This window comes from Arvicola amphibius, chromosome 9, assembly GCF_903992535.2.
Source record: "Arvicola amphibius chromosome 9, mArvAmp1.2, whole genome shotgun sequence".
Classification (NCBI taxonomy): domain Eukaryota; kingdom Metazoa; phylum Chordata; class Mammalia; order Rodentia; family Cricetidae; genus Arvicola; species Arvicola amphibius.
Genome location: NC_052055.2, coordinates 35,101,132 through 35,125,491, shown reverse-complemented (window position 1 = coordinate 35,125,491; position 24,360 = coordinate 35,101,132). Strand labels below are relative to the sequence as shown.

The 24,360-nt window shown below is 53.9% G+C and overlaps 2 protein-coding genes across 2 annotated transcripts; one reads left to right on the top strand and one right to left on the bottom strand.

Moving 5' to 3' along the window:
- The first annotated feature begins 70 nt into the window (after positions 1 to 70).
- On the top strand, positions 71 to 24,253 carry Bop1 (BOP1 ribosomal biogenesis factor). The gene is made up of 16 exons (XM_038341368.2): positions 71 to 218; positions 2,449 to 2,622; positions 10,562 to 10,642; positions 21,389 to 21,543; positions 21,615 to 21,732; positions 21,804 to 21,905; positions 21,983 to 22,195; positions 22,272 to 22,433; positions 22,506 to 22,586; positions 22,665 to 22,734; positions 22,824 to 22,956; positions 23,052 to 23,232; positions 23,304 to 23,592; positions 23,680 to 23,764; positions 23,843 to 23,950; positions 24,023 to 24,253. Exons 1-16 carry the CDS (start codon positions 126 to 128, stop codon positions 24,174 to 24,176), a joined length of 2,199 nt encoding a protein of 732 aa, XP_038197296.1. The 5' UTR covers positions 71 to 125; the 3' UTR covers positions 24,177 to 24,253.
- On the bottom strand, positions 18,080 to 24,328 carry Scx (scleraxis bHLH transcription factor). Its single transcript, XM_038341369.2, has 2 exons — positions 19,280 to 24,328; positions 18,080 to 18,386 (listed from the first exon to the last, which is right to left on the bottom strand). Exons 1-2 carry the CDS (start codon positions 19,859 to 19,861, stop codon positions 18,348 to 18,350), a joined length of 621 nt encoding a protein of 206 aa, XP_038197297.1. The 5' UTR covers positions 19,862 to 24,328; the 3' UTR covers positions 18,080 to 18,347.
- Between the last annotated feature and the right edge of the window lie 32 nt (positions 24,329 to 24,360).

The following is a 24,360-nucleotide window of genomic DNA, read 5'->3' as shown; positions in this document are numbered from 1 at the left end:
GCGCAAGATGGCTTCACCCCGGCTGCTCACCAATCAGAGCCTGGTTGGGCGGGGCCTGACTGAGGGCACACGAGGCGCGCTCGCTGCCGGAAGCGACAGTCTATCGGTAGCCGGTGAGGCGCAGCATGGCGGGGGCGTGTGGTAAGCCCCACATGTCACCGGCCTCTGTGCCCGGGAAGCGGCGTTTGGAACCCGATCAGGAGCCGCAGCCACAAAAGGTAATCTCAGGGTGGCGGGTTGCATCCCTCCGTGAACCAGGGATGCACGTGGCAAGGCCAGGGAGGCCGGGCCGTGGTTCTGTGTCTGGTGTCTTGCGGGGCGCCTAGAGCCCGGAAGATCCTCGTCCTGCCCGGGGTATTATTTTGGAACCCTCAGCAGAGCACTCCCTGCGCCGAGGGGCGCTAGAACCCGGGGTAGTTCTGTGACTTGAGCCGTGTTAAGGAAGAGACCTTTACGCGCCCTTCACCACCATCTCTGAACCTTCCCATCTGTGCTTCCTCTCCTAGAAAAGATTTTAGTTGTGCTCCCATGCCGGTATGTCGAGTTGTGTTGTGAAACAAAAGAGGACGTGAGAATATAGAAGCCTGAATGGGACCCAGGGCATCCAGCACTGGTTGTCATGGAGTCTTTGCTGCTCCTCGCAGGGTTTGCTGGTGGGGCTCCAGCAAACCCAGGTGGTAGAAGGCATGCCCAGCCATATCCCTTACAGACGACTCCACAATTCATTGAATTCTTTAAGCTGTCCCCCATGTTTTGCGAAATGTACCCAAGCTGCTTCCTACATGGAGTTCTAGGTAATAATAGCCCCTTAGTAGTTGTTTGTGTTCTGACTGTTTGGACTACTTTTACTGTGGTATACTTTTACTGAGGTTTTGGCGATGTCAATAAGAAGGCAATCACTTGAGCTGTGAACAGTTGGGAATGGAGGAGTCTCCAGCTAGGCAAGAGTTAGCCAGTGGCAGTCGCGTGCATCCCATCAATCGCAGCACTCATGAGACAGAGGCAGGTGGATCTCTAGTAGTTTGAGGACAGCCAGGGCCACATATCGAGTTCTAGGTTAGTCAGAGCAGCATGGTGAGACCTTGTATTAAAAAATAAACAACAAAACCATGAATCCAAAAACCAATTAGACGATACTTAGCCTATGGAAAAACAGTGAAATTGAAATTTCTGCAATCTTGTGCTTCCTAAAGACTGTTCAAGTTCTTGCTCAATTTTTGAAGGCCAGTGATAGAGACCTGTTCACAATGCATGCATGTCATATTGTGGTAGATGTGAAATGGTCTCTAGACAATAGGGCTGTACTCAGAGAATTATTTCTACTCCAAGAAGAGAACAGGTGGGTTTTCTTAGTTATTGTTCTATTGTTGTGATGAAGCACCATGACCAAAGCAACTTATAAGAGGAAGTGTGTAGCCAGGCAGTCGCGGTGCACACCTTTAATCTGGGAGGCAGGAGGCAGAGGCAGGAGGCTATCTGTGAATTCAAGGTTAACCTGGTCTGCAAAGTAAGTTCCAGAACAGCTAGGGCTACACAGAGAAACCCTGTCTTCCAAAAACCAAAGCCAACCAACCAACCAAACAACCAAACAACCAAACAAAAAGGAAGCCTGTAATTGGAGGCTTGCTTAGACAGTTTCAGAGATTTGGTATGTGACCGTCACGGCGGCAAGCAGGCATGGCACTGGAGCAGTAGGTAAGAGCTTTTAGTAGCTGAGCTTTCTCACATCATGATCAGCAGGCAGAGAGAGAGAGGGGAGGGGGGAGAGAGAGACAGAGACAGAGACACAGACAGACAGCCCGGTGTGGGCTTTTGAAACCTCAAAGCCCTTCACAGTGACACACCTCCTACAAGGCCACGCCTCCTAACTTTTCCTAAATACTCCACCAACTGGAAACCAAACATTCAAATATCTGAGCATATGAGGGCCATTCTCATTCAAACCAACACACAGGTTTAGTTTATCATGGGTAAATTTTAGTTCATTTCCATTCCTCTTCAGCTTTCCAGCTTGCCCATCAGTGGCTGGTCCTAGTTCTCAAGGTAAAGAAACTTCTGCAATTAGTCAGAGCCTTCAGCGGTTTCTGTTCCTCCCAGGTTCACAGCCCCATTCCTAGCTAGTGACCTTCCAGTTCTGGGACCCTTAGGTGCCAAGGTAGGGTGTGGAGTTTGTCAGTAGGGAAACACTGGTTTCAGTGACACAAGTGGGAACTGAGCTCCAAAAAGCCTGTAAGTCCTTGAAAGGCCCCTCTGTTGCAGGGCACTAGGGATTGGTGTATCTGTCCTGGGGGTAGGTTCTGTCAGCAGGCAGGAGATGAGGGCTCAGGTTGGGTGGATGGTGTTGGTGCAGGTGGAAGCATGTGACCAGGGGCACAACTTTCCTGTGCGTGGTTCCTGGCTTAGCGAGCCTGCCAGGTGGCAGTTATTAAATACTGTGGTTCCTTGCAGCCCCCTCTCCTCTGCGGCTCTGACTCGAGTCTCTCCGACAGCGAGGAGAGTGTGTTTTCAGGCCTTGAAGATTCTGGCAGTGATAGTAGTGAGGACTACGATGAAGGAATGGATGGAGCCGATTGTGAGAAGGACGCCGAGAGAACGGAGGAGACCTCTGAGGAACAGGCACAGGTGGGTGACGGGGAGCCTCCACACCGTCCTTCCCATGGTGCCTTCAGGAACCTGGTCCTCTGTCCATCTTCACACAGTTGAGCTCCAGGACTGTAGTTTCCAGCCTCTTGTCTGTGCTTTTCTGAGAACTGTGAAAGTCCACATGCCTGTGTCTTTGCCTCTCCCAGTTCGAGGCCACTTCTATGGGACGGTAGGCTGACACCTGGTCTAGGAATAGACGGAGTTTTCTAGAGGCACTCTAGCGAGGATGTCCAGCAGAACAAGCAGGAGCTACTGGAGGCTAGCCTGGCTGCCCTGGACCCAGCAGCGATGGACTGGTGTACTGATGGGGAAGGCTGCACTCACTCTTCTTTTTGCTTGATAAAAATGAAAGAAAAGCTTAATTTGACTAAAATGCAGCAGTTCAAAGAATTCCGCAAACTGGTTTGTAATGGTTTACACTTCAGTGGCCCAGTTGTTCTGGAAATTATGGCCTTGGCTAATCAAATCTGCTGTCAGGTTGGAAACCAAGAACAGGCCTAGTTTGTCTCGGTTATGGTAGGCTGAAGAAATGTTGACCGTGGCTTGTAAGACTGGGGAGGGGTTAACCATTCCTCTTGCTAAGTTTTTTGTTTTTGTGGATTTTGTTCTGTTTTGCCTTGGTTTTATGTGGTGAGGTGTATAAGTGCATTGTTCTCGTGTGTGGGCTTGTACGTGATGGTGAGTGTGTGCAGAGCCCAGAGTTGATGTGGTGTCCTCCTTGATTCCTCTCCACCTTATTCGATTGAGCAGGGTCTTTCACTGAGCCCATAGCCAGTGTGTACCAGTGATCTCATTTCTTCCTCCCTGTCTTCTGCTACTTCCCTCCCTTTCTCTCTGTCTCTTCGCTGTTACTCTTCTTGTTGGTTCTAGGGGTTTGACCCTAGAATGTCTTGCAGGGGAGGCAAGACCTCTACCACACCTCAGCTGGTACCATCTTGTTCTCATTTGGTGTTGAGTAGTTTTGTGAGCATTTGGCCATTTCTTCCCCATTGATGGCCATTCAACTCCTTTTTCTCCTCTGCTCTTTTTTTTTTTTTTTTTTTTTTTAGATTTATTTATTTATTATATATACAGTGTTCAGACATTCAGGGCACCAAATCTCATTATAGATGGTTGTGAGCCACCATGTGTTTGCTGGAAATTGAACGCAGGACCTCTGGAAGAGCAACTAGTGCCTTTAACCTCTGAGCCAGAGTCCAGCCCAGTTTTGATTTTTTAAAACATGCATTTGAGAGGGTGCTGGAGAGAGATGGCACAGTGGTTCAGTGCACTGACTGTTCTTCCAGAGGACCTGGGTTTGATTGCCAGCTCCCATAATGGCAGCTCGCAATCATCAGTAACTCCAGTTCTAGGGGTTCCAGTGTCTTCTAGCCTCTGTAAAAGCAGGAGCTGCTGGAGGCCAGCTGCCCTTGGAGCCAGCGGCGAGGGATTGCTGTACCGATGGGAAGCCTTCTAGCAGGCATGGGATACACAGACACACACATGCAGGCAAACACTCGTACACATAAAATAAAACATTTAAAAACTTGGTGTGGAAGTATGCGTGGTGTGTTGGTCTCCCCCTCATATGTTACTGTCCCCATTATATCAAAAAGTCTGTTTCTGTCTTTACCCTGCAGGACTGTGAGAAAAGGTGAGAATGCTGGTGTGTGCAGCATTTCCTCTGATTACTGGAGAGGTCTGAGTTAGTGCCACCTTTAACAAGACTGTCTTGCTAGGTCTCCATATAACTCTGGGGCATGGCAGAGATCAGCCACTGGCCTTGGAGGTATCTTGGCAGGCTTAGAGTCCACATATTAGCGCCATCTGGTGGAGTGTGATATAGGAGCTGTGGGTTGCAGAGGAGGTGTCCAGGAAGTCTCCCAGCTAGTCAGTTCAGCGCCCTTGAACCAACACCTCCTGAACCTGCTCATCCCCTGCCTCCCTGCTCTTGTACTTGTCTTCTGTTACAGACTCTGAAGGAGGGAGCAGGTGTTCCCTACCTGGCCCAGAATTGTACATTGTCTAAGAGTCATTGCATGAAAGTCAGAGGTGAGGACGGGGTACAGAAGGGTTTGTGCCCCTGCGCTGTAGTGTCATCTTGTGGGGGCAGAAGGGTGTGTGTCCTACAGGGTCTGGTACATTCTGTCCTAGGAAGTTGACACTCAGAGTCTGTCCTGTATATTGAGTCCTAGATAAGGCTCCTAATGAGAACATGCGGGACATTGTCACTTATGTTCCCATTCTTAAATGAGCAGTCCGTGGGCAGAGTTTCATGACTGTCAAACCATGTGTCCAGGGCCATGAAGTCTCAGTATAGGCTGCTTCCCTCTAGCGGGTAACGCAGCCCTCAGGTTTAGGAAGGGCAGCCTTTTATGGTGGGGTGAGAAGAGCATAAAGATTTGTAGTTACGTTTTATTTGTTAATATTACCTGTGTGAGTACAGGTGTGCTTGTGCCGCAGCATGTGTGTGATGTCTGAGGACATCTAGTGTAGGAGGTGGTTCTCTTCTTCCACTGTGGGTTTTGGGGATCCGACTCAGGCCATGGGGTTTGCAGAGCAAGTCTTTTTCCTCTTGAGCTGTCTCACTGTCTCATTGTGCTTTAAAATGCCTGTGGTCACTACTGTCCGACCTGGTCACCTCTTCTCCCAGCCCCTCTCTGACAAGCACTTGGCCTTGTGTCAGGCTTTATCAGCCCTGATTTGTTTCTGTCAGGCCTGATATAAGTGAGGGCCCTGGGTCCCTTACATAGCCACACATAGGATGTCTGGCCATGGCAGAGGGTGTGAGCAACCAGACCCCAGTGTTGGTGAGCATGGTAGTGCAGGGCTAGGAAAGACTTTGCGGCCCTCTGGCCCTCTGGCCCTTTTGTTTGTTTTTTAGTTTTATTTCATTTAATGTGCATTGGTGTTTCTCCAAATTCATCTGTGTGAGGGTGTTAGATCCCCTGGAATTGGAGTTACAGACAATTGTGAGCTGCCATGTGGGTGCTGGGAATTGAACCCAGGTCCTCTGGAAGAGCAGGCAGTGCTCTTAACTGCTGAGCTATCTCTTCAGCTCATTTTGTTTGGGGTGTGTGTGTGTGTGTGTGTGTGTGTACATGTATATGTGGATGCTGGAGGTTGATGTTGGGTATCTTTCTCTTTATCCTATTTTATTCTTATTTTTTTGTGTGTACATGAAATTTTTGTGCACCGTGTGCATGTGTATGCTCTTGGAGGTCAGAAGGCATTAATCCCCTGGAACTGGAGTTATGGTGTGGGTACGGGAAATTGAACTAGTGTCCTGCTAGAGGAATAAGTGCTCTCAAATGCTGAGCTGTCCCTTCAGCCCTTAAATTTCCCCACCCCCCTTTCTTAAGACAGAATCTTTGTAGTTCTCGCTAGCCTAGAACTAGAGGGTCTGCCTTCTGAGACCCTCACTGTGTTGTTTTGAGACAGGTTCTTTCTTATTGAACCTGGAACTCATTGGCAAGACTAGCTAGCCAAAGAGCTCCAAGGGTCTTTGGTTCCCATGTCTCCAGCCTTAAGATTGCAGGTATACACCACCATGCTTAGCTTTTTCTTTTTTTCCTCCTGAGACAGGGTTTCTCCATAGCCTCAACTCAGAGCCAGATCCTCCTGCCTCTGCCTCCTCCCCTATTGCCCAGTTTGTTTTTGTTTTTGAGACAAGGGCTCCTTGTGTAGCTCTGGCTATCCTAGGATTTACCAAGTAGACCAGGCTGACCTTGAACTCACAGAGATCCTCCTGACTCAAGCCTAGATTTTTACGTGGGTACTAGCAATCTGATTTCGGGTTCTCATGCTTTAATGGTAAGCAGCTACTGACTGAGCCATCTCCCTAGCCTCCCTTAGGCCTTTTCTGAATTACTTTTCTTTTGGGAGGGATGGGATTCAAGACAGGGTTTCTTTTTAGCCCTGCCTTGAAACTCACTTTGTAGACCAGACTGGCCTCAAACTCAGAGATCTGCCTGTCTCTCTGCATCCACAGTGCTGGGATTAAAGGTGTGTGCTACTATGCCCTGGCTCAAGAACAGTTTTTTTATCCTTTGTTTTCTTTGGCTTTCGGCCTCTGTTGACACAGTATCTTTAGAACTAGGTACCTTTTGCCAGTTCTTGCTCATTAATGGGCCAAACTCACATAATTCCTTCTATCCTTTTCTGTTTTGGCCCAGGTCACGGATATGGGATATGGGTAGTGGCCTGAGGTCTTGTTACTGTCCAGCATAGGGCCTTTGCTGGAACAGGGGGTTCTTTCTCCCCCCCCCCTTTTTTTTTTGAGGAGACAGGGTTTCTCTGTGTATCTTTGACTGTCCTGAAGCCCACTCTGTAGATCTGGCCAGCCTTGAACTCACAGAGACCCACCTGCCTCTGCCTCCCAAGTGCTGGGATTAAGGACGTGTGTCATCATGCCTGGCTGTGGACAGTGGGTTCTTTAGCTTCCTTTATGCATAGTTTTTGTGTTACTAGTAGTACGCTGGATTTGAACTTTGTGTGTTGGGGATTTGGTGTGTCTGTGTGTGTGAGAGAGACAGAGAGACAAAGGGAGGGAGGGAGGATAGGAGGGAGGGAAGGGAGCAGGCGGTCTTAGCATGCCTTGCACTGGCCTCGGGGCATGGCATGCTGGAAGTGGCTCCTTTTTTTCTGCACCACAGGGAAAGTATGTGAAGTTGCCTTAGCTGACCCTGGTCTGCTTCCTAGAAGAGGAGGCATGGCTTCTGACCTTGCCTATACCTGGTTGGTGCTGGCAGTGGAGTGTGGCCAGGTTAGACAGAGGAGAATCTGTTGCTGTTACTCTAAGAAGATTGTTCAGGGCTAGTGCGATGATGACTCAGCCAATATGGGCACTTGCCACTGAGCCTGAATACCAGAGTTAGTGGAGAATCGACTCCCACAAATGGTCCTCTGATTTCTACGTGTGTATTGTGGTTCACGTGGACCTATATTTACATGTGCATCACATGCACAGTAAGGTAATAAATTATGTAAAAAAAAAAGCAGCTTGTTCATTTGGATGCCGTTCTAGACTCTGGGAGCCCTCGCGTCTCTGTCTTTGGTCTTTGTAGTTGTCCTCAGCCTGGACTTGGCAGAGGTATGTATACCGGTCCCTCAGGTCAGTGTCTAGAGGAGACAGGAACTGCTTTTCTTGGGGCTCTTCTGACACCCATTCCTTCGTCACCTTTGGCTCACTGGCTCCTTTGGGGGGCCTTTTTTATACCTATTTTCCAGTACCTGGTGATCACCCCCTCCTATGGCTCTCCCAACACCAACCTGGTCTCTAGCTGCCCTGATTCCTACTGCTGGCTTCCTGTATATTGGCCAGCTCTGTAGTCGAGTTGTGTTCTGCCTCTGTTAACGTTGTATCTATCTTACTGTCTACCCCTCCCACTTTTGAGACAAGTTCTTACTGTGTAACTCCTCCATCCTGGAAGTGCCCTGTAGGTCAGGCTGACCTTAAACTTACAGAGCTCTACCTGCCTCTGCTTCCCAAGTGGTGAGATAAAGGTGTGCACCACCAGGCCTGGCATCTTAATGCCTCCTTGATCTCTCGATCTCTCTGGGCCTTTCTGTTACCTCATACCCTGCTCCTTCACCAGCCACTTGGCCTCTCATTGGATGGCAATGTTGCTGTTGGTTGAGGCTGCACACTGCTCCACTCCCAAGTGGTGCCTGGGCAAGATTTCAGGCCTGAGATCTCGTTCAGTCCCTTCCAGGAGACGCCTGTCCATTTTCTCAAACTAGCCACGGCTTCCGGAGCCTGGTTTAGGCTATAAGCTTTTTTTAGGGGTGTGTCCTTTTGCATAGTGAGTGCTAGCTGCAGACCTCACCATCTCTCTGTGTTGGGAGAGGTGTGTAGACAGCCAGGCTGCGAAGGACCCCGACCTAGAGGAAACTAGCAGCTTTAACAGTGGCCTGTACCTTATTCCATTGTTTGTGCTTTGGATGTTTTAGTCATCTTTAATTTTTTAAAAAAAGATTTATTGACTTAACGTATTTTGGTGTTCTGCCTGCATGCATGTCTGCATGAGGGTGTGAGATCCCCTGGGACTGGAGTCACAGTCAGTTGTGAACTGCCTCGTGGGTGCTGGGAGTTGAACCTGGGTCCTCTGGAAGAGCAGCCAGTGCTCTTGACCGCTTGAACCATCTCATCAGCCCCAATTTTCAAGTTGAAAACAGATGTACACCTGTAAACCCAGTGTTTAGGATGCTGGATCTGGGAAAGAGGTTGAGACAGCCCTGGGCTCCAGAGGGGACAGAATTTGAGAAAATGTGTTTTCCTAAATCTGTTCTTAGAGTGAGTGTCTAACCTCCATAGGCCCAGGGAGGGCCCTCATTTCCCTCTGGGAGCTGGTCCCTGGGTTGTTGCTCTGTTTCAGTGCTGCCCTCTGGTGGACATCACGTGCTCTGCAGCTATGGAGGACAGACTAGAGCTGCTGTTCCTTAGAGCATTTATGTGGAGGGAACTCCCTCCTGAGCTTCACCGTTGGAGATCCTAACCCTTGTGAAAGGCCTGCTTATGTTTGGGTCCCCAGGTTTCCCCTTCACTATCCTGCACTGGAACAGTAAGGACACAAGCATAGTGCTGGCTGTTAAATTTGTTTCCCACAGACTCTGATCATGGCCCGTAAGCACTGCTGCTGTGATTCATGTAGGCACAGTACCTGGCAGATAACATTTGGGAGGAGATTTGAGATGTTGGGGACCCTGCCTGAGGCCAGGACTATAGGCACCTGCCTTGGGAACAGTGACTGACTAGGAGCTTAGTGTCATAATGCCGCCGCCCAGGGCCCTGCAGAGCTCAGTCAGAGACAGATGTGCCTGCCAGTTGTGTTGCTGGGGCCCTGAGTGTGGGCGCCCTATTCTGAACTGGGGTTTGCAACCCATTTTTGATGTATAGCAAGGAAGTGGGGGAGATATGGAAACTGAATCCTGCCTTGTTCCAAACCTGGAGAAAAACTTAGTCTTCCGTCCTTCTTTATATTGAAGGGAAAAACAGGCTGAAGGGAGAGCAGGCCTTTGGCTCTTGCCTGGGTAAGAGAGAGTGGAGCTGTGGGCGGGGGGCGCCCACACACCGGGGTTCCTGCTCCAAGCACTTTACTGCCCTCGGCTGAGAGGTGTGCCTGTTTTCTCCATCAGTTCTGGTTCTGCCAATAAACCCGATCTGGTCTGAGCCATCCGCCTCCTTGGTCAAAGGAGAATCTGTTTTCCAGGTTGGAGTGTGACTCCTTAATGGCACCCACTCTGACCAGGGGACAAGGTCAGCCTACTGTCGCAGCTGCGGTGGGTGTGGAGGGTGCCTGGGATCTGGGGCTCTCGTCATTTGAGAGTGTGGGCATCTCTCTAGGCCCTTGGCCAGTGTGTCTGCTCTGAATGTGGCTCTCTTAGTGGTTCTAGGTCTGTGCTGACATCACCCCAGTGGTGGCCCTGCTCTCTTTCCGCTTCTCCTCGTGTGCCCTTCCCCTAGGTCTGGGCAGGTATGAACATAGTCTCCTCTGTCCCATCTGGGCCCAGTAGGACCATTTGTAGGACCCTTGGCCCTGGGCCAGAGCAGCTGTTTTTGATGTTAGTGTGGTGATGGTGTGGGTGAGTGGGTAGCCAGTCCCATGGCTGGGTTTGCTTCCCACTGCTCTTGGTAGCCTTTTGTTTTTTGGCCTGGCACCTAGTAGTATCACCCACTGAGTACTAGAGAGCAGAGGGTGGTTCAGCCCTGGATACAGTGGCCTAGAGTATGCTGGGATCTAGGACAGCCTTTATCCTGGGGTGATGCTACTCAGATTTGGGGTGGCACAATGTTTCATGTGCTATTCGGATCTAGGTTCTAGCATTGGGAAAGTGATTCTCCTCAAGTAGTTAACCAGAGGAATGGGGCTGGACTGTGGGCTAGGTCCTCTTGATGGCCAGAGTGCTCCAAAGTAACTCTCTCCCTTTCTCTCCACAGGCAGGCCCCCCTTGTTTAAGGGCAGAGGAGGTGGGAGCTCTGACCAGAGATGAGTATGAAGAGGACAGCTCTGATGAGGAGGTAGGACTTGGCTGAGTGTGACTTCCTACTACGCGGGATGAGAGTCTTTCTGCTGGGGCTGAGCTAGTGCCTCAAGGAACCCAGAGTAGGTGCTGCACCGCAGACTAGCAGAGCTCTGCGGTGTTCTCTGGCCTTCCTGAAGGGGCCATGTTGTGGTCTGTGAGAGCCAGCATCTCATGAGGCTGCTGCGCTCCGAGTAGGCGGCCTGGCTCAGGCCTTCTCCCTATCTGGAAGAACAATTTGGGGGTCTGGGACAGAGAACTGAAGCAGCACATGTGTGTTATTGCCAGGTTAAAGGGGAGAGGCTGCACATGGCTTAGCAGTATCTTGTCTGTCTGTGGGCACAGCAGGGACAGGTCTGCTCCCTTCCCTATGGCGTAGCCTGTGTTGGCACTCAGAGCTAAGGGTGGCAGGTATGGATTGATGTGAGTCAGCCTGTACCCTGTCTAAGGGTGGCATAGTAGTACCAAGGGCATCTCCTGGTCTCCTGGTGGCTTCATCTGTTCCCTTCTATAGTGCTCCTTTGTATCACAGCTCCCCACAGTAGTCATAGTAGTATCTTGCTGATTTTCCTATCTAGGACAGGAAATTTACACCATGAAGAGCAAAGTGTCATGCTAGGCTGGGGTTCCCTTGAGAAGGTACGGATGTGTCCAGAATGCCAGCAGGGTCTGGAAGCTCTGAGAAGCTATGCACACAGAGGCAGTGGGCCTGGCAACTTGTCCCTCCCTGGTGAGGCCTGGTCCCAGGGCTGAGCGGTGGCCACTGTATAGCCCAGAATGTGAGCCTGGGAGTCTCATCTTGGCTTTAGTGTGGGGCCTATAGGGATGGGTCCTCTTCTCAGGAGCTCTTCCTGCCTGCCTGTCAGGGGCTGTCCCTGAGGCCTCAGGGAGACACGCGCCCCCTCTCTGGCTGGGCTTCCTCCCCACCTTCAAGCTCTCTTGGCAGTGTCTACAGGAGCCTTGGCCGACAGCCCGATCCAGTCTCTGCTGCGTGTTCAGAGAACAGAGACAAAACAAAATAAATTGGTTTCCTGGCCGGAGCAGCGGGCGCACCGGTGAGGGGGGCCCGCACAGCATGGCTCCCTGCCTGTCTCCCCTCCCCCCCCCAGGGGCCCTGGCTGTCGGCAGCCACATCCTGTCGGCTACTTTTTTATGCTTGGTATTTTGAGAAATCAATGATGATTGTATATGGAGAATAGGAGTCGGGGGAGGGGCTTCCAGAACTGGTCAGTGCCTTGCAAGTGGCCTGCCTGACCCTGCCTGCCCTCAGGGAGGTGTGCCCCAATGGGCCTGTCCAGTGGCCCTTGGAGAAGGCTGGGTGACCTCGTGCTGTGCTGTGACATGGCACGAGGGCTGCTTCCTTTCTCCTGTGCTGTGATAAGTATCACATGTGTGAGTCTGAGTGACAGTTCAACAGTAGTAGAGATGCCTGTCTGCTGAGCTTGCCAGTGTAGCTGACCAGCAGCTGGAAGGGACCTCAGGGTTTTGCCTCCAGGTGCCACGCCAAGCTCCCCAGAGTCTGCTTGGGGCTCGTTCCCTGTCAGAGGCCACACTTGGCTCTTATTCTCAGAGCAAGGTGGCTCCAGCTGAGGGGATAGGCCTAGGAGGGAGTGGGACATGACCATCAGTGCCTGACTAAGAGTCAGGTCGGAAGAGAAGAGCTCAGCCCACTTCAGGCTGCCTGATTGAGAGGCCAGAGGGTAACAGACATCTCCAGTCATACATCTCTGGTCCTTCACAGATTGAGGCCTGTGATCTTGTGGCTGTGTCTGGTTGCTCTGCACTTACAAAGGTCAGAGATTTTCTGGGCCTCTGGAGGGACAGCCAGAAATGTCTTTGGTGGGAACCAATGGTATCAACCCGAGGCTTTTTGGCTGTCCTGAGCCACGAAGCAGAGCTAGCTGTGTAGGCACCAGACCTCCTACAGGACTCTGGACAGGGGTACTGGGAAGGTGTTGATGTGGTTTGTCCTAGTGGTGGTGGCCTCAGCAGGAGCCTAGAGAGATGGTAGTCCAGTGGAATGGGAGTGGCCTGTTGAGCTTGCTGCCACTTGAAGATGGAAATGCCCCATTGATAACCTTGTCCTTTTCTCTTGACTGCTCCTTGGATCTGAATCTAGGACTTGGTTGGGAACCTGGGTGCTTCTGAGCCCCGCTGTCGTTTGCCAGTGTTCTGCTTTAAGGCTCTTCCAGCATCGTTGACTCTTAAACCAAGCAGCCTGGATCACTGTTTTCTGATTGTGCTCTGGCTCCTCCTTCTCTTCCCCTAGATTCACAGACATGGGCTCAGCTGAGTGGGGGTAGAGCCCCCTGAATGAGTTGCTAGGCATGGTGGGGATGGAGTGGGGTGGGGGGTGACTGAGAAGCAGCTGTGCTGTGACTGCCCCACCCCCACATGGCCACTTCATCTCCTCCCTACAGCAGTGGGGCTTCATAGACGTGATCTCATCCAGTAGTTGGGACCCCTGGGAGGTGGACTGGGATAGAAGGGCGGGTGAGTGGCCAATGCTACCCCTCCTCGTGTATCAAGCAACTAGGAGAAACCAAGGCCACTCCTGGTCAGGTAAAGAAGCCCATGCATCTGCTCAGCAGGCCTACAGCCCTGTTCTTTAAGAAGTGTGGCCAGTATGAGGAGTTCAGGGGAGCCATGAATTCTGGCCTGGAAAGTCTGGGAAGAGCTGGTCTCCCTGCAAGTATCCTTCCAGGCCCCCAGGGCAATGGGCCTGGGGCCATCCCCTGTATGACCTCTGGCCAGGAGGGGGCTGGGGCCTTAACACCCCCACCCCCTGGCCTTGCCCAATCTATAACTCAGGATCCCACAGGGACATGGCCTGGCCTGTCTGCATCCAGAACCTGTGATCCCCCCTCTGCTCTCTCGCCAAATGCAGTTAATGGCTTCTCCTAGCTACTGAACCGGCAGCTGCCTCCAGTGCGCTGGCGGTCTCTGCTCCTCCGGGGCCACCCCCGCCTGCCGGCAGTGTCCTGGCCGCCTCCCCGTGTGCACTCTACTCTCTCCATGCTTGCTTGTGTTACTGCTGGCAGGGGAGCCTGTGGGCTCAGGTTTCTAGCTAGTGAGTGGCCCTCCCTGCTGTTTGTAGAAGGCACCCGGATCTGTACAGACTGCTCTGGCGGCCATCCACCCCAGGCTAGCCTTATGCTTGCCTCCGAACGGGGCCTCTGGCCAGACTCAGACTAATCCACAGAGGCTGCCCAACCTAGGGACTCACCAGTGATGACTGGGCATGTACGTCTCTGTGAGTACTGTGTACTCGGTAGATAGACCTTTAGTACCATCTCCTGATCTTGTTGACCTGATGGTTTTAAGAGCCACACTGCATCAGAGTGCCCAAGCCCGCAGGGGGTGCCTTTGGAGGAAGGTGGAATAGGAGCATGTGGAGGAAGCCATGAGTCTCTCCTAGGGGTTAGAGTTGGTCCTGGCTTTGGCTGGCATGTAAGGGTAGGCTACTTCAGATCTGTGTTTTCTTGCTAGGGATAGGGAACAACTGGAGTCTGGAGTGCAACAAGGGCAGAGTTTTGAAAGGCAGGGAATGCTGGTTACAGTGAGCTGTTGGAGGCTCAAACAGGTACCCTTTTGAGGAGGCTGGCTACTTAGGGCCAGGACTGACTTGCTGGGACAGGAATCACTCAGCAACCTTATATATTTGGGCAGTGCCTAGATATAGGGAAAATTGTCCATATTGAGGTTTTGGAGATGTCTAAAGTTTGGGAGGGGCGCTCAGCTTGTGTGGTGCTCTGGACCCACCTCCCTACTTAAAGCATCAACTGAACTTGACTTTGCCCTTAGCCGTTAGAGATAAATCCCCAGCCTGTACCCAATTCCAGTACCTGTGGGAACATCTGGGGTCCTCTGCTTACAGAACTAGGGAGAACACTGTTTGATTCTGAGTAGCTCTAGGAGAGGAACAAGCAAACTGGGCCTCAGACAGCTATTTTCCTTCTGCGCTGTCTTCCACAAGTCCTAAAGACTCTGGCTCTTTGTCCTCCTACTAGAGAGGTGCAAGCAATAGTAGGTTCCTAGGTGTCTGCAGCTCAGGTGGGCTCAGCCAGTCCCTCAAGTGATGGTCAGCATGGTAGAGGGCATGGGGGACCGGAAGCAGTTTGGTAAGGAGATGGTAGGTCTGGAGGTGGTACCTGCCTGGTCAACCCCTGCTGGGTCTCAGTGGTTTGGCCTCAGAACAGGAAGAGACTGTACTGTCTCCCTTTGGTCTGTTGAACAGGCTTCTAGTATATGTGTCAGAGCCTAGCATCCCATCTGGAACCTTCTGTTGGGGTCAGTGTGGCATGTGAGGCCAGGCCAGCTGGCTAGTCCTGAGCACTTGGAGAGATAAGACACCCCATGAGGGGGAGGTGGCAGCACAGGAAGGCCATGAGCTCTGAGACAAGAGGGTGGTTGGTGCAGGGGGAGCTGAGCAACAGTGAACACTACCCGCATTGTAATCGGAGAGGGGCCGGGGAAGAGAGAGACTGAGCGAGGCGGCTGACCCCATGCTCCCGGGGGACAGGTGGGAGAGGCAGAACGAGGAGAGAGTGAAGGATTCCAGAGGTGGGCTGGCTTCCTCTCTTGCAGACAGACACGGGAGGGAGGTGGGCAGCGGGCCAGCCCCATACCTGCAGTTCCAATCTGCGGTCCTGACAGCTGCAGCCACTTTGGGGAGGGGGAGGGGAGGGGGGCTCATCGAGAGCCGAAAAGTCCCAGCCGACACTGTGTCCGGTGCAGTGGGGGGAGTGGGGGAAGGAGATGGGATAGGATGGAGGAATGGATGTGGACCTACCCACCTCATCCCACAGGCTTTTCCTAGGGGCTAGGTGCCCCCGCAAATTATGGCACTTGGTTCTGTTTGTCCTCCACCAGCCTGGCCTGGGGTCTCAGTGCTGGGTCTGACCCAAAGGGGTCACATGTGTTTCCTGGCAGCCTGCAGGTGCTGAGCAGGGCGGGGGTGGCTGGCCTGGGGTGCAGGCAGGCCTGGTGATGAATCATGTGGTGCCGCCAGCAGCTCATTCCCCAGGCTGGGGACAGGGAGCTGACAGCTGAGGCTGAGCCGAATGTTTCCAGCCCAGCTCAGCTCGCAAGGGTGGCTGCTGGCCCATGGTTCAGGCCAACCTCCCCCCCTCAGCTGCCTCTGTGGGGCACACACTAAGGGAGACCCTGGTTTTTGTCCCACAGCTCCTCAGTGTGGTGGAGGGTGAAGTTGCCCTCTGGGACGGATGCCAGGGCCTGTGGTGGGTAGGGAGCACCTGCCACTCTTTGGCCATAAGCTGTTGTGGACTCACGTGGAGCCGCAGGATGGGAATGGACCGTGCCACCCCCGGTCTGGTTTGAATCTGGAGCAGTGGAGGGTGACGGAGTGTTCTTCCCGCCCCTCCCCTCCCCTCCTCCTGCTGACTGTCGGGCCAAGCCCTCAGCCACTGCTACCGGTGCAGCTCAGGGAGTGGCTGGGCCGCTTGCCCGGGCCTGAGGCTGGCCAAGCTGCAGCCGCTTTCAGAGTCAGGCCCTGCAGTGGAGGCCTTGGCCGGGCGCGTGCCGCACCCCAACTCTCCGTCTCTGGAGAGCCTTCCGGCCCCACAGCTCATTCCCTTTCATCTGACCCCTCTTGACACCCAAGCCTCCAGCTCTTGTCTGGTTGACTCTGGCCTATCATTCAGTCTTGCTGAAGCTTAAGCTTGCCAGCTCCTGGGCTTCCCTGCTTTCTTCTGCTTTGCCCTAATCACTCAGTTGGCTCTTTCCTCTTCTACTGGGTTCTAGGTCATGAGGTGCCTACTGGAGCTAGCTGGGCATTGTTTGGGCCTCTGGTGGCCCCATAGTCCCCAGCCAAGCTTACTACTCAGATTGGCAGCCTCTACACATGGACAAATGTTCCTACCTATATTCTCCAGTTTGCTCTTTGGGGACTTTCTCTCAGAGCCTTTTGTATGCATGCTCCTCTGGTTTCTTCCTGACACTGGCCCAGCCACTCTGACCACAGAAGTAGGTACCCACTTAGTCATTGGTCCTCCTGGGGTTTGTGTGGGAGATTGGCACCTAGGTATTGAAATGTGAGGCCTGTAGGTGATGGGCAAGAGACCCATGTCTAGCAGAGGAGGAAGGTTAGCAAGGGTCCTTGGTGGTGGTTGGTGCCCATTTGCCAAATACAGGTGCACTCTGCCAGGTTGTGACTCTGGACTCAACCCAGTGTCTGCCACAGGGTGCTTATAGCTTGGAAGTGAAGCTGCTCAGAGCCTTGCATGAGGAGCACATGAGAAGGGAAAGTGGCTTCTCTCAGCCCCAGCTGCACCTCCAGGTTGTGGCTTCCTGGATTGCAGGAGCCTCTGCAGTGACTGAGTGTGCCCTGTCTCCCTCCCTCTGAGCAGCTGTGGGCTCCTACAGGATTAAGGAGAGGAAATTTGGGGTTGGGTTTCTTTCTGAACAAAACCTGCCGCTGTGACTCTCTACCCTGTTATAGTTCTGTCAGATTGGACACAGCCCCTACCTCTGCCTTAATGGCTCTGGCTTTGAGAATTTCCTCCAAAATTACACCACTGTTTCCTGCACCAGCATTCCCTGGAGCCCTTCAGTGCAGAGGAGGGGCCACGCTGGTCCTGCCCTATGAGGATGCCCACATAGGTCTCAACACCTGGTCTCCCCCCTGCCAGTACCAGCACCTGGTGCCCTCTGCCTTTCCCTACCCACCGCCCAGCCAGAAGTCAGGCCTGGCCTTTCTTCTGTCGTACCACTCAACTAATTGTCACCTGCACAATTTTAATGACCAGCCAGCTGTGCACAGTGCCTGGTGAGGGTCTAAATCAACCTCAGGGGCCAGAGGGATCTTTGGGAGAGTTGGATAGGGCAGAGTGTTGGATGGCTAGCGATCTTTCCAACGTGCAGCTGGAAGCAGAGCAGAAGCCCTCGCAGTCAGTGGACCCCATGTCTCTCTGGGCTTAGGTGGGTATCATTGGGGACATTTGGGTAGCTGCTACTCAGATGGTGTCCTAAGGCCTGCTTGGCTGGACAGCACCGCTTACATACTCCCTATACCCACTTTTAATGGAGCACTGCTGGGGAGACAAATGCCCATGAGTCCGAGACTCCGTCTGGTCCCCCCCCCCCCACCATGTTCATTGAGGAGGCAAGGCTGCTGTGTTGCTTGCTGCCTCTTATGCCCTCTCCTCTTTCCTTCTGTTTTACCTCTCCACCCTCTCTTCCCTGCCCTGTCCCTTTGGCCCTGCTCCCACATCACAGATCCCTGGTACAAAGTTCTTGATAGGTGATCTAAACCTGTCATCACTCTGCCTCTCTCTGGGAAGATGGTGTGAGAAAGCTAAGGTCATAGTGAGTTCAGATCCTTTCAAGAGGGTAGTCTGCCTCAATTTGGAAGATACTGTTTCATTTTTAATTATACAAAAATTTTCAGACTTTATATTATCATATTAAAGACACAAGATGCTAACACTTGGCCCAGGTAGGGAGTCAGCATGGAAAGTTCCAGTGGGCCTGGGAAGTGTTGGGCTACTTAGAGTCAAGCCATAGCCCGCCTGTCCATCTGTCTGTTCATAGGCCCTGCTCATAGTTGGGGCAGGTCTGGCCAGGTGAGCGTGCTCCTGGGGACCTGTGCTCAGATCAGGTCCGAGGTGGGGCTCTCGGTGACTCTTCAGTGGCATCCACCTTCACTAGGCATCACCTCTTGGCTGCTGTGGACCCTCCTCCTTCTAACTTCGAATCGCCGCCTTTCTGTCACGGTCTTTGCTCTGCAGAGGGGATGGGGGTGTGTCAGGGCCTGGGTGGAGACCTAGTGTCACCCAGCACTGCCCAGACCTTCCTGGCTTCCTGTTGGGGCACTGTCTCAGGTAGCCAGTGCTAGGGCACCCAGTCCCCAGCTCCTGCCCCTCCCCAGTGCATTTTGGGGCGGGGAGTACACTGCTGCACAGCCGAAACTGTAAAATTAAATTTCCCAGATGTTCAGGCCCCAGGAGCTCGCGCGTGCTGTCTGGAGAGGAAATGGGGATTGGGGAAAGCCGTTGTATTTTTTCCCTGCTCACCCTGCTTTTCCGGTGCCACCAAGTGCGGGCCAGAGCAGTAAATCATGGCTGGCCCCATCTCAATTCAAGCCTTCTCCCCTAGCCCATTCACTGCAGGTCTCGACTGTCCAGGGGAGGGACAGCAGGTGCCCTATGCTTGGGGTGGAGGTGGGCTGCAGAGGTGAGGGGTAGTGGCACATAGACCTCCTGAGGGTTCCCTTCTGATTGCCTCACTGCTGCACACTATTCCCCTTTGGATGGGGGCTTATGAATATGCTTCTTACTTCCCGAATTCAGCTCCTTTCAGTTCTTAACTTGCTGGGAAGTAAAGCCTGGAATAGCCCCCTCATCCCTGCCAGGATGAGTTCCTGTTGCCCTCCCTCCCTCCAGGCCTTCTCCTGGGTGGCCTTTCTTAGCGTTACTTTAGGCTTACTTTTTGATCCTGTATTTGCAGGTCCTTAAGACCAATGGTGTGGCTCCTATGTGCCCTTCCCTCCTTTGGGCCCCGCTTTGGTGGCAGGTGTAGGTACTAGGGAATGCTGCCCCTGCCTGATACCTCTCTGCCTGGCAGGTGTGGGCTGATGAGTAAATTGGGACCCCTCCATGCTCCCGGCCCTGCTCACCAACTTTCTCTGGTTGCTGAGGCAGAAGGTGCAGATCTGTTTGGGCTGGGTGTTCTCGCCTCCGTCTCGGGCCAGAGGTGGTGGTTGTGGTGGCGGTGGCAGGGGACTGCCCGCACGACCGCTGTGGAAGAAAGCGGGTCCCGAGTGGCATGGTTGCCCGTCGCCGCAGGCCTCACCCACCAGCAGCACGTTGCCCAGGTGAGAAATGTAGCTGGAAGCCAGGCGCAGCGTCTCAATCTTGGAGAGCTTGCGATCTGCTGGCTCGGTGGGGATGAGTGTGCGCAGCGCGGTGAAGGCCGTGTTCACGCTGTTGGTGCGGTCCCGCTCGCGTGCATTCGCTGTGTGCCGCTGCCGGGGCTCGCGGCCTGGCCGCCCCCCGGGTCCCGGCCCGCTCCCCGCGGCCCTCCGTCCTCCTGCCCGCCGCCGGGCGCCCTGGAGGCCACAACGTGCTGCATGCACACGGCAGGGTTTTTCGTCAGAGCCCGAACTCTCGCTTCCGCGGTCCTCATCCTCCGACAGTGGGCTCACCTCAGGGTACAGGTAGCGGCCCGGAGGCGCTGAGCGCAGCATGGCGAAGGACATAGGCCGGGCAGGGGGCGCGGCGTCAGCTCCACGGTGCGCTGCTCATGCCGCCTCTTTAGGCCCCCACAGGCCGCCGGGCCGGGGGTCTCCGCTGCGCCCCGCGGTGGCGGCTGCCGGGCGACGCGGGCACATGTGTTCGGACTGGAGTGGGGCCGCCAGCAGAGCAGTGCCTTTATAGCAGTCGGCTCCTCCCCCGCGCCTGGCCTCCGCCTCCCTCCCTGGCCTGGAGGAGTTTATGCGGAGCCTGTGCACCTTTTTTCCTTTTTAATAGTCATGCCTAGGGGGTCCTGAGCATCTTTCTAGTTGGGGAGTTTCTGGAGTGCTACTGATGTCCCAAGACCTTGGTGCCCATTCTACCCATTCTGCAGGGAGGAACAGGATAAATCAGGAATCAAGAGGCTTTCTCCCCTGGCATGCCTAAGTTCACCCAGCTGCCCTGGCCCCGAGTGCTTGGCCACACCCTGTCTGACTCTCCTTCCATGTGCACTTGGGTCTTTTGTTGTGCCAGGCCCTCTGTGTGTGTGTGTGTGTGTGTGTGTTGGGGGGTGACTCCAATAGTGGCAGTCTATAGATGGACGTGTAGGTTTTGAACCACCTGACTGTATGACCTGTGCCATGTGCCAGAAACTTACCACTTAGACCCATCCTACCTAGGGAGACCCCACCTCTATCCCTGCTGTGTGCTCCACGGGGCTCCTCAATTCCAATGCACACGTGGATCTTTAAGATCGGCACTTCCCAATCCCTCCCTCCAATTTGGAAGTGGCCCCCTAGGTGGGGAGCACACTTTATACAGGGTATTTTGAGGGATGAACTTGTTGGAAAGGGCTGGTATGGACAGGTGCAATGGGACAGGGCCCAAGGGGTCTTGCTGAGGGGCTGCTGGCACTCAGCTGTGCTAGTTATGTCTGGGCCCCTCCTCCCTGTGGCTACTGTTGCAGGAAGTGGCCGCCTGGGCAGCAGTCCCCAGGCTGGGAGGAGTGAGGGTGGTGGCTGGCAGGGGCTGAAACCAGGAATGTGTGTCCAGGAATGTGGCTGCTCTGCCCACTGAAGTGGGAGGGGAAAGAGCAGTAGAGCTAGAAGGGGGTCCTTGGTCACCTGCCGCGCAAAGCAGAGGTTTGACTCCCCATGGGTGGGGTGGGGTCTTCCCATGGTTCCTGCCTTGTAACTACCTACTTCTGCCTAAGGCCTCTGCCAGGGGAGGGAGCCCATAGGCGATGAGGTCATCCCCGTCTGTGGCTGCCCAGAGCCCTGGCCAAGGAATCCAATAAGGGGGGAGGCTAGGGTTGGCATCACTTCAGTGGAAAATGTGAAGGTAAAGCTCTGGCGCCTCAGAAAACTTGGGGGAAGGGGGCATAGCACCCCTGCCATGCCACGTCAGACCCTGGGGCCAGGGCTAGGGCAGATTTTGGGTCACCTGGCCTCTAGGCACTTGAGGCTGGTCTAGGGCGGCTCTTTTGTCCTTGGGTTGTTTGAAGAGGATCAGGTATGGTAGGGACAGGTGCTGACGTGGTGACTGTGCTACAGGACATTCGGAACACTGTGGGCAATGTGCCCCTGGCATGGTATGATGACTTCCCACATGTGGGTTATGACTTGGATGGCAAACGTATCTACAAGCCCCTGCGGACACGAGATGAGCTGGACCAGTTTCTAGACAAAATGGATGACCCAGATTTCTGGTGAGTTGGACCTTGGGTCAGAACCTGTGTGGTTCAGGCCTGAAGTATGGCTCTGACTGGCTTTCCCTCAGGCGCACAGTACAAGACAAGATGACAGGGCGTGACCTCCGGCTGACTGATGAGCAGGTGGCCCTGGTACACAGGCTTCAAAGAGGCCAGTTTGGAGATGTGAGCTTCAACCCCTATGAGGTAAGTAACAACTGGCCCTAGGGTCTGAAGTGCATGCAGCTTCCCACCTTCACACTATGCTTGTCTTCCAGCCATCTGTGGAGTTCTTCAGTGGTGACGTCATGATCCACCCCGTGACCAACCGCCCAGCTGACAAGCGTAGCTTCATTCCATCCCTAATTGAGAAGGAGAAGGTGGGACCCCCGTCACTCTTCTCTACCCCACCTTGTAAGGTTCCCATGCTGCCACTTGACCTTAGCTTTGTGTGCAGGTGTCTCGCATGGTGCATGCCATCAAGATGGGTTGGATCAAGCCTCGACGGCCCCAAGACTCCACCCCTAGATTCTATGACCTGTGGGCCCAGGAGGATCCGAATGCTGTTTTGGGGCGCCACAAGATGCATGTGCCTGCACCCAAGCTGGCCTTGCCTGGCCATGCTGAGTCTTACAACCCACCTCCCGAGTACCTGCCCACTGAGGAGGAGGTGGGCCAGCACTGAGATGGGTATGGTCCCCAGCCATGTTCCCTGAGCTTTTCTCACCCGTCTCTTGTCTCCCCAGCGCTTGGCATGGATGCACCAGGAACCTTGTGAGAGAAAGCTTAACTTCCTGCCACAGAAGTTTCCCAGCCTGAGGACAGTGCCTGCTTATGGCCGCTTCATCCAGGAGCGTTTTGAGCGCTGCCTTGACTTATATCTGTGCCCACGGCAACGCAAGATGAGGGTATGTGAGGCAGCTGCATAGGTCCTGGGGAAGTGTAGGATGGGGTAGTGACCAAGTGCTCTCTTGCCCCAGGTGAATGTGGATCCTGAAGACCTCATCCCTAAGCTCCCTCGGCCAAGAGACCTTCAGCCTTTCCCTGTCTGCCAGGCCCTTGTAAGTGGGGAATCAGAGGTGGGCAGATGTCCCCGGGTGTGTGTGTATCTGTCTGTCTTCACTTTTCCTTCTCTGTAGATCTACAGGGGCCACAGTGACCTTGTCCGCTGCCTCAGTGTCTCCCCAGGGGGCCAGTGGCTAGCTTCAGGTAGGCCTGAAGTGGAGGCTACCCTGAGCTGGGAGGCAGGGATCTGGGTTAGAGGCTCAGGTGCTGAGAGCCTTCACTACCACATCCAGGTTCAGACGATGGCTCAGTGAGGCTCTGGGAGGTGGCTACTGCCCGCTGTATGAGGACTGTGCCTGTTGGGGGTGTGGTTCGGAGCATTGCCTGGAACCCCAATCCCACCATATGCCTAGTAGCTGCAGCCGTGTGAGTTTAGGGTCCTTGGGATACGGTTGGGAAGGGTTACAGAAAAATGCGGACTGACTATGCTGAGGAGGGTTGTGTCTGGCCCTGGTTTGTAGGGATGATGCAGTGCTGCTTCTGAACCCAGCCCTGGGAGACCGGCTCTTGGTGGGTAGCACAGACCAGCTGCTGGATGCCTTCACTCCACCTGAAGAGCCAACGTTGCAGCCAGCCCGCTGGCTAGAGGCCTCAGAGGAAGAACGCCAGGGGGGCCTACGACTACGTATCTGCCACAGCAAAGTATGTGATGGGAAGGGGATGGGAACATGCCAGGCCGGGTCAGACAATCAGCCTGCATTGTTCTTCTCTAGCCAGTGACACAGGTGACCTGGCATGGGCGAGGGGACTACCTGGCTGTGGTGCTGTCTAGTTCAGGACACACTCAGGTGCTGATCCACCAGCTGAGCAGGAGGCGCAGCCAGAGCCCATTCCGCCGCAGCCACGGACAGGTGCAGTGTGTGGCTTTCCACCCCACCCGGCCCTTCCTGCTTGTGGCCTCTCAGCGCAGTGTCCGCATTTACCACCTGCTGCGCCAGGAGCTTACCAAGAAGCTGATGCCCAACTGCAAGTGGGTGTCTAGCCTGGCTGTGCACCCAGCAGGTGAGGGGAACATGTTTTCTTCAAGTCAGGGTCAGGGAATGAACCCTCTAAGTCTTGTGAGAAATACTGGCATTGCTCTGGCCCTAGGTGACAACATCATCTGTGGCAGCTATGACAGCAAACTGGTGTGGTTCGACCTGGATCTTTCCACTAAGCCATACAAAGTGCTGAGGTAAGGTGGGTTGGGGTGAGGTAGGTGGGTAGAGGGGCCCCTTCAGCTGAAGCCCACTGTCAATGCACACTTCCGCAGGCATCACAAGAAGGCTTTGCGGGCTGTGGCATTCCACCCCCGATACCCACTCTTTGCATCTGGCTCAGACGATGGCAGTGTTATTGTCTGCCACGGCATGGTGTACAAGTGAGTGCTAGCCCTTGCCCAGCCCTTCCCATGGGACCATCCCACTGGGTCCTGAATCCCTCTCTTCCACAGTGACCTGCTGCAGAACCCGCTGCTGGTACCTGTCAAGGTGCTTAAGGGGCACACACTGACCCGAGATCTGGGTGTTCTGGATGTGGCCTTCCACCCCACACAGCCATGGATCTTCTCCTCTGGGGCAGATGGCACCATCCGACTTTTCAGCTAGGCTGATGCACTACTGTGGGTGGCCTGGAACGGGGTGGGTGTGCCTACACACAAAATCAATACAATCCTTGATCCCCATTGTTCCTGCCTTCTTATTTGGTTTCCCCACTCCCACCCTGAGAGCTGCTCAGGCTTGACCTTACATGGTACCCCAGACCAGGGGACCTCAGGATTCCCTTCTAGCT